The 16697-nt window shown below is 44.9% G+C and overlaps 1 protein-coding gene across 1 annotated transcript in view; it reads left to right on the forward strand.

The window, feature by feature from the left end:
* Positions 1-16697, forward strand: part of RYR3 (ryanodine receptor 3) — a 386865-nt gene that overhangs the window by 280699 nt on the left and 89469 nt on the right. The window contains exons 52-62 of the mRNA XM_068992826.1: positions 539-628; positions 2654-2800; positions 3393-3455; positions 4620-4695; positions 4809-4932; positions 7644-7759; positions 8305-8372; positions 9297-9418; positions 12590-12639; positions 13017-13077; positions 15466-15704. Coding sequence (XP_068848927.1) covers positions 539-628; positions 2654-2800; positions 3393-3455; positions 4620-4695; positions 4809-4932; positions 7644-7759; positions 8305-8372; positions 9297-9418; positions 12590-12639; positions 13017-13077; positions 15466-15704 — 1156 coding nt within the window. The remainder of the gene's footprint in view (positions 1-538; positions 629-2653; positions 2801-3392; positions 3456-4619; positions 4696-4808; positions 4933-7643; positions 7760-8304; positions 8373-9296; positions 9419-12589; positions 12640-13016; positions 13078-15465; positions 15705-16697) is intronic.

Here is a 16697-nt window from a genome sequence, read left to right on the forward strand (position 1 = left end):
GGACAGAGTCTACAACCTACTGTCATAGACACTCAACCAATGTTTGTTGAATGACTTTTGAAATTCGTCAACTTCTATGATTCTAGGAAACGTGTTTTGCTACAGTTTTGCTCTGGGCTTGGCGGGCAAGGGGAGCAAACCAAATCAGTTCCTCCATGCCATGGCCAGTAGATCCATTTATCACAAGGTTTCAGCCTTGACAACTGTCCTTGCCTGTGATTGTGACACATTGACCTGAAAAGCATTGTTCTCGGGTCTTTTGAAGTATCCTTTCTGTCTGTAAAGGGCCTGAAACACAAGCAAGTAAGTGGAGGGGACAGCCACTAAAACAGGAAGAAATAGAGGAGCAGGGTTCAAAACTCAGGGGGCAGAGAGCCTGACAGCCTTAAAAGATCAATTAGATATTTTGGGGGGAAATTTCCAAGCTCTGTCACATTCCATTATTCTATTTGTTCGGTGAAAATAGAAGCTGGGCTGTGGGTCACATAGCAGGGCTCTCAGGATGCCAAGGATATTTGAACTGAGAACATTTCTACAGAGTCAGAATGGGTGGAAATACGGCATTTCCCTGGATGAAAATGTGAAGACCCATCCATTGATCCGGCCTTTCAAGACATTAACTGAGAAGGTAAGGACCACTGAGTGGCTGTGCTGGTTTCCCTTCCCCGGGAATTACGTCCCAGTAGAGGAGCTGAGGGCACATTCACGGTCCAGCTCCTTAGAGACTTTTCAGGACTCAAGAAGCTCCTCAGGAGCTGGCCTATGACCCATGGCCCCAGGACCAGCTTTGAAGAGCCCGTTGGAGAAAGAAACACTGGTCAGCACTCAGAAGCTGTACCAAAATACGTTTGGCGGTTCACTTGGCAACTGAAATAGGAAGTGCTTTTGTTAGATTATTGGAGGGATTATTTTGTTAGATTTTTTTAGAGGGGGAGACATGAATTCAGATGGAGAGGACTTCCAATCACGAAGGATGACAGGAACAGAGGAGAGAATCCCCAGGGAAATATGAACAGGTCTCATAGTTTGGTTTGCTTTGTTAATTATGAGATTTGGTTCAGCTTAACTCTGAATTCCTATCTTGCCATCAGTAAGAGTTCTCTGTAGGCTTTAGATTTACTGTCACAGGTAAAGGATGATATGTATATCTTTATATGCATATTCACTGGCTATAAAATTGTGTATGACTCAAAAGAGAATTGTACATCTAAGGAACTCTAGTTCCCAAGCTCAGAGGAGAGCTTTGTGCAGATTCATTTTGATGTGCACCATCTTAAACATCTTCCAGAGAACAGAAGTCACTCTTGAGAGAAAGGGGTGGGTGCCGAGGTCCAGCCTCAGCAGAGTCCAGGGATATCCTCAGGATGGACGACATTGGCTAATGAAGAAAGATAGATAAAGAGATAAAGAAAGAGACACGGGGTGACCAAGCTTCTTCGAGCGAGACCCCTTACTTTATTCTTCTCCAGGCTTTTATACCCTGAGTTATACATACAGCAAGGTAAAAAAATGCAGAGTCAACTCAACGTTCCATCAGTAATAACTTTTATCGACATCAGGTTCCTTTCTGCAAAAGTCTTATTTTCTGTACATCATCTTCTATTCCGGAGGCCTGTTGATATTCCATGACCTCCTTTAGATAAAGGTTGGTCAGCCAGAATACCAGAACAATGATTTTTCCTTAAAGTGTTTCTTCTTAAATTCTTAGCCTGTGTCACCCTTAAAGTACAGAGTTACATTCTTATGGAGCAAAGATTCAGCAGGTTACAGCAAAGAAAGAACTCATTAACTCAAAGTCTAATGTTGCTAACGCTAAGGCTATTACTTGCTTCTTCTACATCCTGACTATATGCACTCCCAGGAACACAATGGATAAGGGATGTGAGAACTTGGCAGCAAGCATTGCATAGGCCCAACAATGTTGCAAGAGTCTGGATAAAGCTGCCATGTAAGCTAGAATGCTAACAGAGGGTTTGAAACACTCCTTTCATGCCCAGGAGATTTAGAAACTAAAGCCCAAAGTTAACTCTTTTGGTCAGGGACAGACCCCTGCTAATGTCAGAAGAGCTGGTGAAAGACATAAAATAATAAGACAGACAGATTCTGGTTTGGGGGTAGATGCTCGAGCAGGTCCAGGGGGTCCATTGAGTCCTGAGGCCTTGCTCATCAGGACTCTTCCGCATGACCTTGTCATGGGTCGGATGGTCCAGGGATTCCCTCGAGTCCTGCATGACCTTGTCATGGGTGGGATCTCCCGTGCTGGCTCCCAGCAGGCGGGGCCCAGGCGGGTGACGCTTGCACAGTAAGTGCTGCCTGGAGGAGGCAGAGGTGGCAGTGCTGGAGGGAGTGGGGTGAGGAGAGGGGAAGGGAAGAGTTCATTGTCTTCTTGCTTCTCTTTAACCACGAACTGTGGGTAATGTCTGGCACATTCCCCTTAAAAGCCTCAAACTATAGCATCTTTTACTTAAAAACCTCCAAAAGGCTGAGGATGTGTTTCAGATGGGATGCTGCAGAGGGTATTTTGACGCAGTGAGAGGAAGCTTAAGCCAGTTAGCCTCCTCCGCTGTGGGCTCCAACTTCTTTTCCAGGAGACAGGCCAGCCAGAGTGCTGGAGCCTGCCCTACACAGCTCTTCTGCTCCAATGTTCTTCCAGGAGAAGGAAATTTATCGCTGGCCTGCCAGAGAGTCCCTGAAAACCATGCTGGCTGTGGGCTGGACTGTAGAGAGGACCAAAGAGGGAGAAGCTCTGGTTCAACAGCGGGAAAATGAGAAGCTTCGAAGCGTGTCCCAGGCCAGCCAGGTATGACCATCACACCCAAAGGCCAGTGCTCGGCCAGTAGAACCCGTGGAGAATCTGGGAATGCTCTGCCCAGGTAGCAGAGATGAGGCTCACCACCCATGAGCCCTGGGAATGCTCTCCGCAGGTAGCAGAGATGAGGCTCACCACCCATGAGCCCTGGGAATGCTCTCCCCTGGTAGCAGAGATGAGGCTCTCCATCCATGAGCCCTGGGAAGGCTCTGCCCAGGTAGCAGAGATGAGGCTCTCCATCCATGAGCCCTGGGAATGCTCTCCCCAGGCAGCAGAGATGAGGCTCTCCATCCATGAGCCCTGGGAAGGCTCTGCCCAGGTAGCAGAGATGAGGCTCACCACCCATGAGCCCTGGGAATGCTCTCCGCAGGTAGCAGAGATGAGGCTCTCCATCCATGAGCCCTGGGAAGGCTCTGCCCAGGTAGCAGAGATGAGGCTCACCACCCATGAGCCCTGGGAATGCTCTCCCCAGGTAGCAGAGATGAGGCTCACCACCCATGAGCCCTGGGAATCTTTGGGGACATACCTTTGGCCACTGACATTGGGGATGCTGATAAGAATGATTCTGCCTTTACTTCCCTAGGGCAACAGCTACAGCCCTGCCCCTCTGGATCTCTCCAATGTCGTGCTCTCCAGAGAGCTCCAGGTCAGTCGTGATGCCTTCAGAGCCAGTGTGACTTGCTTTCTAAAACCCCTCAAGTACAGGGAATGTCAAACTCCAAAGAGTTTAAGAAAAAAACAGAAGGGAGAGAACGCCTGAAATATCACCACTGAAATATCAAAATTAGGGAGGGCTACACGGAGCAGAGGCCACTCATCCGAGACAGTCTCAGCAGAATTGACCAACGGTCAGAGGAGGAGAGGCTTTGCACTTCTTGGGACATCAAAACAGGTCAGAACTCACTAAGAGGAAGAACAAACAGCAAGTTTCTGTATCAAAACCCAAAACAGAACTTATAAGAGCCAGGAGAAATAACTGGTAACAAAACTAATAACAACTAGGAGAAAACCTATGAGCCGCCCCTGGGTGGGGGTGCTGGCCTGGTCACAGTAGGTTTCCCCAACCTTGAGGACAACTGTATATTCCATGGTGGATTCACTCAGGTTGCCTGTAGCGGTGCAGATGAATCATCATTGAGGGATATCAGGACTTGAAACCAAGAGAATGAGATTAAAAGCCCTAAGTGGCTTCCTCCCACCTTGTGCACACACCAGTGACTGTGATGGAGGCAGCTACTCCTCAGAGCACCCATCAGACCAACCCTTTGTACCTTAGAGAAAGTTCCTTTCCAAAGTACACCCTTCATTCCAGGTCACTATCTTATGGGCCTTATAAAGATGAGTTCTACTTGAGAAATCTCATTTTTGCCCCAGTTTTCTCCAACATGGAGCCATTTTTTAGTTTGCTAAGCTGAAAGCTTCGAGGGATTCTAGATTTTTGCTTGACCTCCCACTTACAGCTCGCTTTCTCAGGTCAGGAGTGAGACCCTCAACTCCTGTGACAAATGAATTGCCACCAGCATGCAGTTTGCAATGGAAATGTGTGTTCTCTCAGAAATGCATCAAACTGCCAAGATAATAAGTTACCAGGGAAGGACCGAATTAGAAATTGTTTTCTGTGTGTATGGGAAGATCGAAAACTAATGAGGTGCGTAAGCACAGACTAATTAATGACCGGAGACACTTAGCAATGTGCAGTTAGCATTTGGTGGTGCTCTGTTTCCAAGGCTGCCTGAAATAGCCTGGCAGATATGAACCCATTTTTCTTGCTTGCTTTCTCTCTGACCGTCGTCTCCCTGGTGGGACCCAGGGGATGGTGGAGGTGGTAGCTGAGAACTATCACAATATCTGGGCCAAGAAGAAGAAGCTGGAGCTGGAGAGCAAAGGTGAGCTAGTTTCACAGCGTCCCCCACAGAAGGTGAGCTGGGGGGCAGGTGTGTTTTCCCAAAAGAGCAAAGGAAGAGCCAAATATTTTGTCATCTCACTTTACTGACCCCAGGTGGTGGCAGTCACCCTCTTTTGGTTCCCTATGATACCTTGACTGCCAAGGAAAAGTTCAGAGACCGAGAGAAGGCCCAGGACCTGTTTAAATTCCTCCAAGTGAATGGCATTGTGGTTTCCAGGTAAGTCGTCTTCCAGGTGATGTTAGTGGGACAGGGAAAGGCTGGTGTGGTCTCTCCTGCTCTAAATAGTTAATCACCTGCCTGCAGAGCAGATCAGAGTAAGGACAGCAGTTGGGTCTTTTGAAGTAGGTAAATGTTTTGGAGCATGAAGTCCTCTCTTCTGTCATAAATAAGACTGGTGGATGTCAATTTCTAAAAACATCAAAGACTCATGCAAAGAACCTAGCAAAGAATCATGACAAATTGTACGTACATACCTTAAACGTTTAATTTCAACCTAAAACACACAAATATGCATTCATTCACAAATCTTGTACTGTAGGCCCCAGACCTCATTTTAGTTTGTTGTTTATTGATTGGAATTATAAAGCACATCCATAATGCATCCTCAAACATCTGAAACTTGGGCTTCCCTAAAGAGCGGTGAGAATTAAGGCACATACAAAACCCTGTAAGTGCAGCATTCTAGGGTGTTTTTTTTTTTCTTTCAACTTCCTATGTTTTACAGTTTTCTTACATCTAGTTCTAAAACTCTGTATGTGGGAACTTACAATTGCAGGTCTTTGTAAAACATGCAACCTAGTTCTCACAGAATCACCAGTTCTCTTCACACTTGTATTTTAATGTTTTCTATGGTATTTAATAAAATGCCATAATAACAATAGAGACCATGACGACGTCAACAACCCTCAAAAAAAGACAGCTCCTGGAGAGACTGAGTGAACCATGATTTCTGAAGACTTTATCTCCAGCTTATGTTGATCAGAATCATCTAGATGAAGGTTTTAGATGAGGATGGTCTGGGCTGCTTAAGTCTTAAAGTTAGAATCTGGTTTCCTGCTGGTCAGTATCAGCAGTGGGCTTTGCTTGCCAAGTCCTTTGTAGAGTGAAAAACAAGCAAATGTCCCATCCTGATAAGCCATTTCTCCTGAAAGAAATGTCTGCCGAGCCAGCTGCTATTTCTTCTTTTGGTTTCCTACAGAATTTTTGCCACTGAATGGCAGAAACCCCAATAAAATTCTATACAAATATTTCTATTGTAGCTCATATGAAAGAATAACAAAGCTTATTTGCCATATTGTTGAGTGGGAAAGGTCAGGCAACAGGGGATAGCCCCTGGGGAAGCTTTTGAGAAAAACTCCCATCATCATTTTAATCCTGTTCCTAATACTGCAATGCATGCAGACTGTGGTTTGCCAATAAATAACTCGCTCACAGAAATGAAAAATTCCTCTTTATGACAAGGAAATCTAGGAAACAGGGAGGAGAAGGAAAAAGATCACCGAGTTCAGCAAACATATCCCTTAGCGGCTTGCCCTGTGCCAGAACCTATGATGGGCACTTGAATATGCCAATGAGGAGGCGACATCCTGTCACCAAGGAGAACCCCTTGGTTCCTGCCGCCCAAACCTCAAATCTGCCCCATCCTCAGCTTCCCCATAGCTTGATGACAGCCCTTTCTTCCGGGTGCTCAAGCCAAAACCCTTGTCTCTTCTCTTTTTCCTTCAACTTGCATCCACTTCTTCAGGAAATCCTGATGGTCCTCCCTATAAGATACCCAGAATCTAGCCACTTCTCACTTTCATGCTGTCACTATCGTTGCTGAAAGGGCTTCCTTCCCATGCTCCCTTTTTCAACCTTTGGCCTCAACAGAGTACTCCTGTTAGAATATAGATCATATCATGTCATTCCTCTATTCAAAACTTTGAATAGCTTCCCATCTCAAAGCAAAAGCAAACTGCTAAGGACAGCCCATGGCATCCTAGTGACTGAGCCCATTGTCCACCCCACGCCCCTCTGAACTACTCACTTTCATTCCATCCACACTGGCTTCACTCAGCATGCTTGCTCCCACCTCAGGACCTTTGCACCCTCGCTCCCAATGCCTTGAAAGCTCTCTCCCCTGAAGTCTCTATGTCTTCACCTTCCCATGTCATCCTTCCAATAAGCCCAGCACTGATTTAACACAACAGTCTGCTCAGCCCCCACTTCAGGCACTCTTGGACCCTTTCATCCTTTAACTTTAGTTTTCCTTTTACTCACAAAGCTTATTAACCTCTATCACTCCATACACTTTATGTTTTGTTTTATGTGGAGTTCACGTCTGTTCACGGAGAAGGCAATGGCACCCCCACTCCAGTACTCTAGCCTGGAGAATCCCAGGGATGGAGGAGCCTGGTAGGCTGCAGTCCATGAGGTCGCTAAGAGTCGGACACGACTGAGTGACTTCACTTTCACTTTTCACTTTCATGCATTAGAGAAGGAAATGGCAACTCACTCCAGTGTTCTTGCCTGGAGAATCCCAGGGACGGGGGAGCCTGGTGGGCTGCCATCTATGGGGTCGCACAGAGTCAGACACGACTGAAGCGACTTAGCAGCAGCAGCAGCAGCAGCAGCAGCATGTCTCTTCATAGCTGGCATGTAAGGTCCATGAACACAGGGGATTCTTGTTTGCATCTCTGCTTTTGTTTTTGATAAATGATGCAGATCTTTCTGAAAAGTCTTCAGAAATTATTGTAGCTCAGATGTTGCATGCTCATGGAGGCAAGTTCCAAATTCAAGGGGAAATGAGTCAGATGGTGAGTCAGATCACTAAGCCAGAAAAACCATTAACATTTGGAAAACAGAGTTGACACAGGGAAAATTGCTGGTGCACTGAAGTCACATAGCTGTCTCTGTTCCTCCCTGGGGTTTGCCCATTTCCAACCTAGAGGTATGAAGGATATGGAGCTGGATGCCTCCTCCATGGAAAAGAGGTTTGCCTATAAGTTTTTGAAGAAGGTTCTGAAATATGTTGATTCGGCTCAAGAGTTTATTGCCCATTTGGGTAAGTATCATTGTGAAATGTCACGTAAATGTGTGCGTCTCCTAATATCAAAAAGAATTTGATATTCATTTTTCAAGGAAGGATGTTTTCATGCCATAGTTGTTCATGATTCTTCTAGGCATATGGTTTGGGGAAGGACACAGTGACTGAGATATTCCCCCACACACCCCACTTTTAAAAAAAAAATCAGCTTTGTCTGGTTTTCCTTCTGGATTTGATTGAATCATTTGTCATTTTTAATATAACTCATCCTATTCTAAGTGTTCCATCTTTTTGCTTCGTGGCTCTGAGATTATGACTCAAGCTCTCTGAAGCTGCCTTCTCATCACTAAGGTGGTGAAATGGGTGGTGATACTCTAGAGAATTGACACAAAAAATAACCACCTCTCACCACTGCCAAGTACTTTGTAAAATATTAGATATTCTGTAAAAAAAAAAAAATCAAATGGCCTTTTCATGATGAAAAGTTGCTCTGTCTCTAAAATGCTGTGACTGTTTTGGTTTTCTTTGCTCGGGCCAACTTTGTGTCACTTTTGTTTTTGTAGAAGCCATTGTCAGCAGTGGGAAAAATGAAAAGTCTCCCCATGACCAAGAGATCAAATTCTTTGCCAAAGTAAGCGACCCTGTGCATTTAATTATTACTTTCTCCTTGGCAGCCGCACAAATTAGGGTACAAGTTGCACAGATTCAACAAAGATACTCAAAACTCCAGTAATGGCTTTGATCATACAGAACTGTTTGTTGTGGAACAGTCCTGAGGCAGGTTGGTGGTCCGAGGAGGTGGGCAGCCTGCTTTGCTCCACGCCATCACCCAGGGACTCGGGTTCTTCCTCTCATGATGTTCTTCCATCTCCTAGAATGTGAGCCCTGACAGTTTGGTCCAAATAGACACAACTGTATCACATCTGTGAGAAACGGGGAAAGGAGAAGGGAAGGAAAGCTGCTGTTTTATTAAAGTTCTATCCCAGTGGCTAGAACATAATCATTTTAGCCTCAGCTAGCTACAAGGGAGGCAGGTAATGCATCTTCTAGCAGGTGGCCCCATTCCCAGCTAAATTACAGGGGTTTGTACAGCTAAGAGAAAGAAGGGGAGAGTGAACATGGAGGCCAGTGAGCTGTCTCAGCCACATAACCTGAGAAGCAGAGCCAGGATGTTCCAGGCTAGTGGTGCTAGCCCATCCTCAAGTATACTGTTGAATGCCATGCCCAAGAAGCCACATCTGAGTGCTGGCTAAGTGCAGGACAACTCTGAAAGTGTTGACTCGGGAACCCCTGTGCACTTCTTTGGGTGCTTAGTATCTTGCTCTATCCCTTCACATGTACCCAAGGCCTTTGGTTACAGGAATAGGAAAAGAAAATGTGTTGGAAACTGAGATCCACAGGATAGTGTTTCCTGGAAATTCCAGAACCAGTGTTCAGAGGCTTTTTGCTCACTGAGAAGGAACTTGTTCAAAGGAACCAGAGGAAGGACTTTTGCCAGGTTCCTAGAAGTTTATCTCTAGCGGATCTTTCAGTTCATCTCTGGTGGATCTTGCAGGTTCTCCTCCCACTGGTTGACCAGTACTTCACCAATCATCGCCTCTACTTCCTGTCCTCCCCTCTGAAGCCCCTTAGCAGCAGCGGGTATGCCTCCCATAAGGAGAAAGAAATGGTGGCCAGGTGAGTCTACAGGAGAGAAGGGCATGGTGCTGATGTGATTTCCATGAAACCCCAGATTCCTGGAGCTTAAATGGTGAATCTTATGGAGAAATGAGCTGTGGCCTGACAACTGGCAGCTCAGAGGTTTTCGTTATCATCTTTTTTCTGAAAGTGACTTTATTCATACTTACCTGTGTATTATTTTGGGAACCAAGAGAAGTGTGCTGTTTGTGCGTATCAGTAGGATTAGGGGGTGGATTTATATACTCAGGTCAGCTTCCATCCTGAAATATATTTAGAAAAAGGTGAAGGTAATTCTGAAGCTTGGGAAAAGCAAACACACAACATTGAGAAGAAACAGATTAACACTGCTTTCAGTCCCATTCTTATCAGGTTTTTAAAGATTAAATTGCTTGTAAAGAATCAGATTTTACAAATCTTGGTATGGATGATCTGAGATTTGAAATCTAGGCTGGCATAATTCAATTTAAATTTCTAACAGAAAACAAATTTTAATCAAAAGTGTCAGCTTGCCTTCTCGTTCCACTGGGTGAAACATGGGGCTGTCTTAGCAGAACTGAGAACAAAGCAGGGTGCTTCATGATCAGGCTTTGAGGTGGATCCCACCATGCCTCAGGTGTATGATTTATGAGTGACAAAAGGATGGGTTAGATTTCTAAAGAGCAGAGAGTTAAGAATATGCACAAATAATTGCCCACCTGTGGAAGTATCATTGTGAAACACCACAGTGCTTTAATTTCTAAGAACCACCCAGGTATTATGATCTCCATTTGCAGATTAGGAAACTGAGGTTTGAGCAGGTTCCTTCCAGTGCCTAAAGTGACCCCAGATAATAAGTGAGAGCAAGAATGAAAGCCTACCCCTCTTTATCCAGATCGAGGAGCATTTTCTCTATACTGAAGTTACTTCATTTACTGATATTTGTTAAACAGGGAGAAGCCCATGCTGTCAAAATGAAATGCACTTACAACCAGTTACTGACCTAACATTTCATAGATATTTCCACGATGCACTAGTGTATTTTGTAAGAAGGAAAATGAGGTGCCAAGTGATATATTCAGATAAGCCAACAGAGGGCAGGTGTGTCTGTTCTCTTCATCGATTTTTCTTAGATTATTAATTCATGGAAATGTAACATTTGTTCAGCCAGGCACCATTTGTCATGGCTGGAATACAACCTGGAGCTGATCAGCCTTGCAAATAGCTTTCAGATCCATCAGCATGCCTGCTGTCCTCCCACAGCCGTGGTCGTCTCGGCCCTGAACACGCTCCCACTTGCAGGCCCCTCTGGTCCGCAGCCTTCACCTGTGCCCCGCCTCTCCTGCATCTGATGCCATGTGTCAGTGCTTTCCAGAGTCTCTCCCCGGGGACCTCTTCATCACCTTCTAACTCTGAGAGGTGACTGAGGTGCCTGGGGATGCTGGACCTCATAACTCTTGGCAAAGAACAGTGCTTCTACTTAAATGGTGGGCCCCAAAGGTGACCCCCAAAAAAGGGCCTTTGGAAATTTCAGGCCCTGGCCTTGGCATGCCTGAGAGCACTTCTGACAGCAAGGGGACCCACATCTGTATCAGAATCAAACAACCCAAGGATCTGCTTTAGCTCTAAAAAATGTTTGCACAAAGTAGGTCCACATGGAAGCATTTTCCCAGAAATAACTGAGTTTATCAGCCCCTAATTCTGCAGACTAAGAGGGTCATGTGATGAGTCTCTGCCTACAGATGAGAAAGCTAAAGCACAGAGGAGTGAGGTGGCTTCATCATGACAGCCAGCTAGTCCTGGCAGACACACAGGACTCATATTCCTCCAGGATCCCCGCCAACTCCATGAGTTTTCATCAGATACAAACTCCAGGAAAAAAAAAAAAAAACACCCTGGGAAGAGAGAAAAGGCCCCATTCCATATTTAATTTGACACTTGCTGCCTGCCAAGTTTCTGTTAACTTATTCTGAGCTCTCCTAAGCTCGAGGCCAGGGTTTCCAACTTATTTCCACTGCAAAAACAAATGACTAACCAGGAGAGACTTTGGCTCTGGTTTCCAACAGACAGCCCAGAAAGGCTCAGGGCATTCACTGAGAACCATTTAGAAGTGAATAAGTTTTCATCCCCACGAACACTTAGATGGATTTCTTCTTCATTTGACTTTCTCACAAAGACTTCTGCCCTGTGTTAGAGCATGAGTTCTAAGACCATGGGAAGAACTTCAACTGGATCTCATCTGGGAATCCTGCAGCCTGTGCTGAGTGATTTTATTCTATGTTTCCTCTTCTTGTTCCTCCAGGAAGGACTGCTCTCTGAAAGGGTTGCTAAGTTCTTGTCTAGCTGTGCCAATGTCAAATAATGTCAGCATTCTCAGTAGTCTCCTCCAGGAACACAGGTCAAATGATGGCCATAGTGCCCTAGAAGGGGGGCCATCAGGAGAGTGTTCAGAAGCACCTATGGGCTCTTTGCTGACTGCACAAGGCACTCTATTAGGCACTGTGAAAAGTAAAAGAATAAGACACAACTGGACGCCAATAGGTTCCATAGTAGAAAATATGGGTAAAAGCATGGAATAGGGTCAAAAAACTCAAAAACATGGCAGGTGGGATTTCCTACCTTCAAAGACATGGATCAGACAGCAGTTAAGCCTATAGGCTAATGGAGATGACAGAGAGAAGCCATTCCTTGAAATGTTTCTGGTGCAATACAATATTGCCTATACCTGAATCTTTATTCTAATCCCGCCATCTTGCCCACCTCCCAACTAAGGCCTCAGTGAAGACAATAAAAATGGCTTGCAAGCCATTGCAACAATGGAAAACTCCTTCCAGAATCCTCATTTATCCAAATGTGGATGTTATCCAAATGAATGTTTTTAATACTCTATAACAAGAGATGGTCTGCAACAGCTGTCTCATTGCAAAAATATTGTAGCTATTGCAGGATTGTTTTCTGTAACATTGTAGATGCCTGCAAGGTACCTTTCATGATTCTCCAATGAAACAGGGGGAACCGCATGTTTTCCTAGTGTGGTCCAGAGGACCCTTTGAGGGGAACACAGTCCATCTTCCTTGGGGTGGGGACATTCTGTGCACTTTGTTTTGCCATATGGGGGGCTGAGGGATGAGGTTTAAATGGGTCTGCCTTGAATCTCTGTCCTTTTCCCATTTACATTTTTTTCTGCTTCAGCCTGTTCTGCAAACTCGCTGCTCTGGTTCGACACAGGATTTCCCTCTTCGGTAAGAGAAGTATTGCTAAAGGCTGCATGTCCTGTGATTACCCTGAACTCATGTCCCACAGACAACCTGAGCCTTAGGACTAAGGTGTCACCTAAATTTGCCATAGGAAATAGGGCTGAAGCATGATAAAGGACCTCTGTACCCCTCAAACAGCTTAGATTTTCCACGCCAATGAATGTTTTAAGCTTTGCTTCTAACATCCATCACAAAGCCATGTGTCAAGCTGGAGATAAATGCCTTGGCCCCAAACAGAGCCCTGGCACTTTGCGTGTTGGTGGTTAATTATGCTGGGCTGTGGTTTGTGCTTATTGAGAAGATTGGGTTTAAATGACAGGCTGAATGGCTTGGGGAGTAACAGGTGATATGTTTGATTTTAGGGAGCGATTCTACAACAATGGTGAGCTGTCTTCACATCTTAGCTCAGACACTTGACACAAGGTAAGTGTGCCCAGCATTTTCCAGTATTTTCTCAGGACTCCCCCTCTGACTCTTTCTCCTCACTTATTATTGGATGGAAGAGGAGATGGGCCACCACTCTGCAGGAGCCAGGGAGAGAAGGGAAGACAGGGAAAAGATGGAAATCACCCTGATACCAGCACACTGTTTCTCAGCTCATGATGGAGAGCCACTGTCGTGGCAGATACTGAATGCTGAAAGCTGAGCATTTGATCAATTCTTGTCTTCTCTGACTGAGAAGTTCATCTTTCAGAAGATAAAACAGACAACTTGGCAAAATACCACTTTGTACCTAATTCTCCACAAAAATAGTAAAAGCTATCTGATGGGTGGTAAGGCCGTAAGGATCCTGGGATAGGGACTCACAGCACTCTGAGTTCAAAATGGCCAAGGAGGGGATGTGATTACTGAAAGATCAAAGACAAAGATAGATTCCAGCCCGAGGGTGGCCTGAGGGTCTGTAGGAAAGACGGCTGAACAAGAAAGGAAGTCTTCCTTCCTTTCACGTACTGGATTGGCCAAAACGTTTGAGTTTTTTAAATAAGATGTTATGGATAACATTATGTATATAACATCAGATATATGTGTGTGTGTGTACATATATTATGATAGTATAAAGTATTTGATGAGATAAAAAGAGAGGCAGTGCAAAGGACTGGAGGGAGCTTTCCTTAACAGACGCGTTAAGTAGGACTCTTCGCAAAGTCGGGAGAACATGCTTCCCAAAACCCCAGGCAGAAGAGAGGCAACGACCTAAAAGAGCGGCCAGATGATGAAAACCTCTATAAACTACAAATGGCTTTAAAAAATAGTTAAGAGCACTTAAAGGGGATTTTCAGGTTTTGGAGAGAAACACGTTGTGGAGGTACTAAACCTCTTAAAACTCTTGTACATGTTCAGTTGTGTCCAACTCTTTGTGACCCCATGGACCGTAGCCTGCCAGGCTTCTCTGTCCGTGGGATTTCTCAGGCAAGAATAGTAGAGCGGGTTGCCTGTTCCTACTTCAGGGAATCTTCCCAACCGAACCCACATCTCTTGCATCTCCAGCACTGGCAGACGGGTTCTTTACCAGTGCACCACCTTGGAGGCCCAGAAGTACGAACAGCACAAAATTTGCAGCATCAGGCCAAAGCATTCCAGGGGTGCAGTTGGGATGAGGAATCTTTATTCCCAAAATTTGCAAAATGCCTTAAGAGCAGGTTTTCTTCCTGCAAAACTAAACAGAACCCAAGTCAGTGTGTTTCATAGTCATTCCTGAGAAAATCTGAGGAAGATGGTTTATAAATACTTACAGGATAGGAACAAGCCTCACTGACTTTATTTCCTTGCTTTTATGTTTCTGATTGGCTGGATGATAATTGTGAAAATGCTGTAGATAAAAAGCATCTGGCCTGGTAGCAAGCCTGTCATAATCTTGTGAATAAGATGTAGAAATATGGAAAATAAAAGATAACTGATAGGCTTTGTTCCAGTTCTGAGTTTTGTAAGATAGTTTTGAGGGAAAGCCCCAGATACCCATAGCTAATCTCCATTCCCACATGGTTTTTTCAGTGGTCTGAGTAAGCTGTTTTAAAAGCGGGTAACCCTTCTTCCCTCCCCTTCTCCAAGCTGGAACATCCCTGCAAAGTGATAGAAACCTAAGCTTCAGTGAATTTAATCCTTTGTCCTCTTTTTCTAAAAGGTCCTGCATCACAGGAGAGCTAGTATTTCTAACTAATTCTTATAAAAGTTGCTGAGCCCATGGGGAGCTGAGGAAAAGTTCTCTCTCTATCCTTTTAATTAGCTATTTCCAGAAGAATGTAGCCAGCTGCAATATTATATAGTTAGCAGGTGACCAATATCAGTTTCTCTCTAGGTCGTCCTGTCCATTCTCTAAGAACTGGGCAGTGTGTCAATGTAAAGTGTAGACAGCAACCCAGAGCAGTACTACCAGTATATGTGTGCGCACTCAGTCACTTCCAGCTCTTTGTGACCCTGTGGACTGTAGCCCGCCAGGCTCCTATGTCCATAGGATTTTCTAGGCAAGAATACTATAGTGGGTTGCCATTTTCTCCTCAGAGGATCTTCCCAACGCAGGGACTGACCCTGCCTCTCTTGCATCTCCTGCATTGGCAGGTGGATTCTTCACCGCCGTGCCATGTGGGAGTCCCAAGAGTTGAGCAGTCATACCCTCAGATCAAGCCTGCCTTCCAGTTGCTGGCCCATGCTTCAGGATTCTGTGATCCTAGTTTCTTTTGGGATGCTAATAATTACTGCAGTGACAGGGGTGTCAAATGTCTGCCCAGTTGCACTGAAAGTTCCCAGAGTCAAGAAGGGAGTTGGCTAAAGGTTCGGGTTATGCTTCTGGTTTTGAACATTGTTTGCTTACAGGACGGTCATGAAGTCAGGCTCAGAGCTGGTGAAAGCTGGGTTACGGGCGTTCTTTGAAAATGCAGCGGAAGACTTAGAGAAGACTTTGGAAAACCTGAAGCTCGGCAAGTTTACCCATTCCCGAACGCAGATCAGAGGTGTCTCTCAAAACATTAACTACACCACGGTGGCTCTGCTCCCCATCTTGACATCCATCTTTGAGCACGTGGCTCAGCATCAGTTCGGGGTGGACTTACTCTGTGAGTTGACCTGCCATCTGCCATGGATTCATGTGTACCCAGCTGCAGATCCTTAGGAAGTGTGTGGTTTATTCCCTTAGGCTGACCTTCAGGGCAGAGTAGAGACAACCATTCCACACTTTTTCCTTCCTAATTTAAAAAAAAAAAGGAGTAGACTCTTGGAGGAGACGAGATCCCCAAATATCAGTTTATAAATACTTCACCTTTTCCCACTGTACTCAGGACCAGAGTCTTCCACCCACTGATTTCACTCTCAGCCATTGTGTGCTCTCTTAATTTGAAAAGGTTATCTGTGAAATCTGTCGAGATACAGGTTTGCTCCCAGACACCAATTTTCCTATTAAGAAGCTTTAATTTATTCACTGTATATCAGGAGCAAAGGAAAACTGCTAACATCCCAGTGTCTGAGCCACCAGAAGAAAGACCGTAGTTGGTTGGTTTCACTTTGTGTTTAGTACCATGTTCAGCCCTCTTATTCTGCCACCAAGCTTCAATTTCACACTGTAAATGGTGGCACATGGTTGAATTAGTTTAACCAATGGCCAATAGCTAAGGCTGTGTCTTCCATAGCCCTCAGTAGTGAAAATCAGTTATTTCCTTGGGGTTAGGGGGAGAAGTAGGGAAACATCCAAACTCATTATTCTGTGTCATGGAAACAACACACTTTCTTGTTGAAAAATAAGAAATTAAACTATTTCTTTGTGTTAAATTAGTTCCAGCTTTTCTGTGAGTTCCATACATTAATAGAGGCACGTAGCCTGCCCATTAAATTCTGAGTGCCTAAGTGAAAGATGCTCTTCCCTTGAGAAACATGGCAAAATCATAATACAATTGAATTACCTTTTGTAAAGCATCTATCAGAGAAGCTGGGACAGGTGGACATGAGGTATTTTGCTCTGTCTTGTAAGAAGTAGGGACATTGTACACATCTCCCTGGAAAAGGAACGAAAAGCTCACTCAAGCGTCAGATTCCTTTCATTCTTCCTTTCAAAA

Source organism: Capricornis sumatraensis, chromosome 2 (genome assembly GCF_032405125.1).
Source record: "Capricornis sumatraensis isolate serow.1 chromosome 2, serow.2, whole genome shotgun sequence".
NCBI classification, from domain to species: domain Eukaryota; kingdom Metazoa; phylum Chordata; class Mammalia; order Artiodactyla; family Bovidae; genus Capricornis; species Capricornis sumatraensis.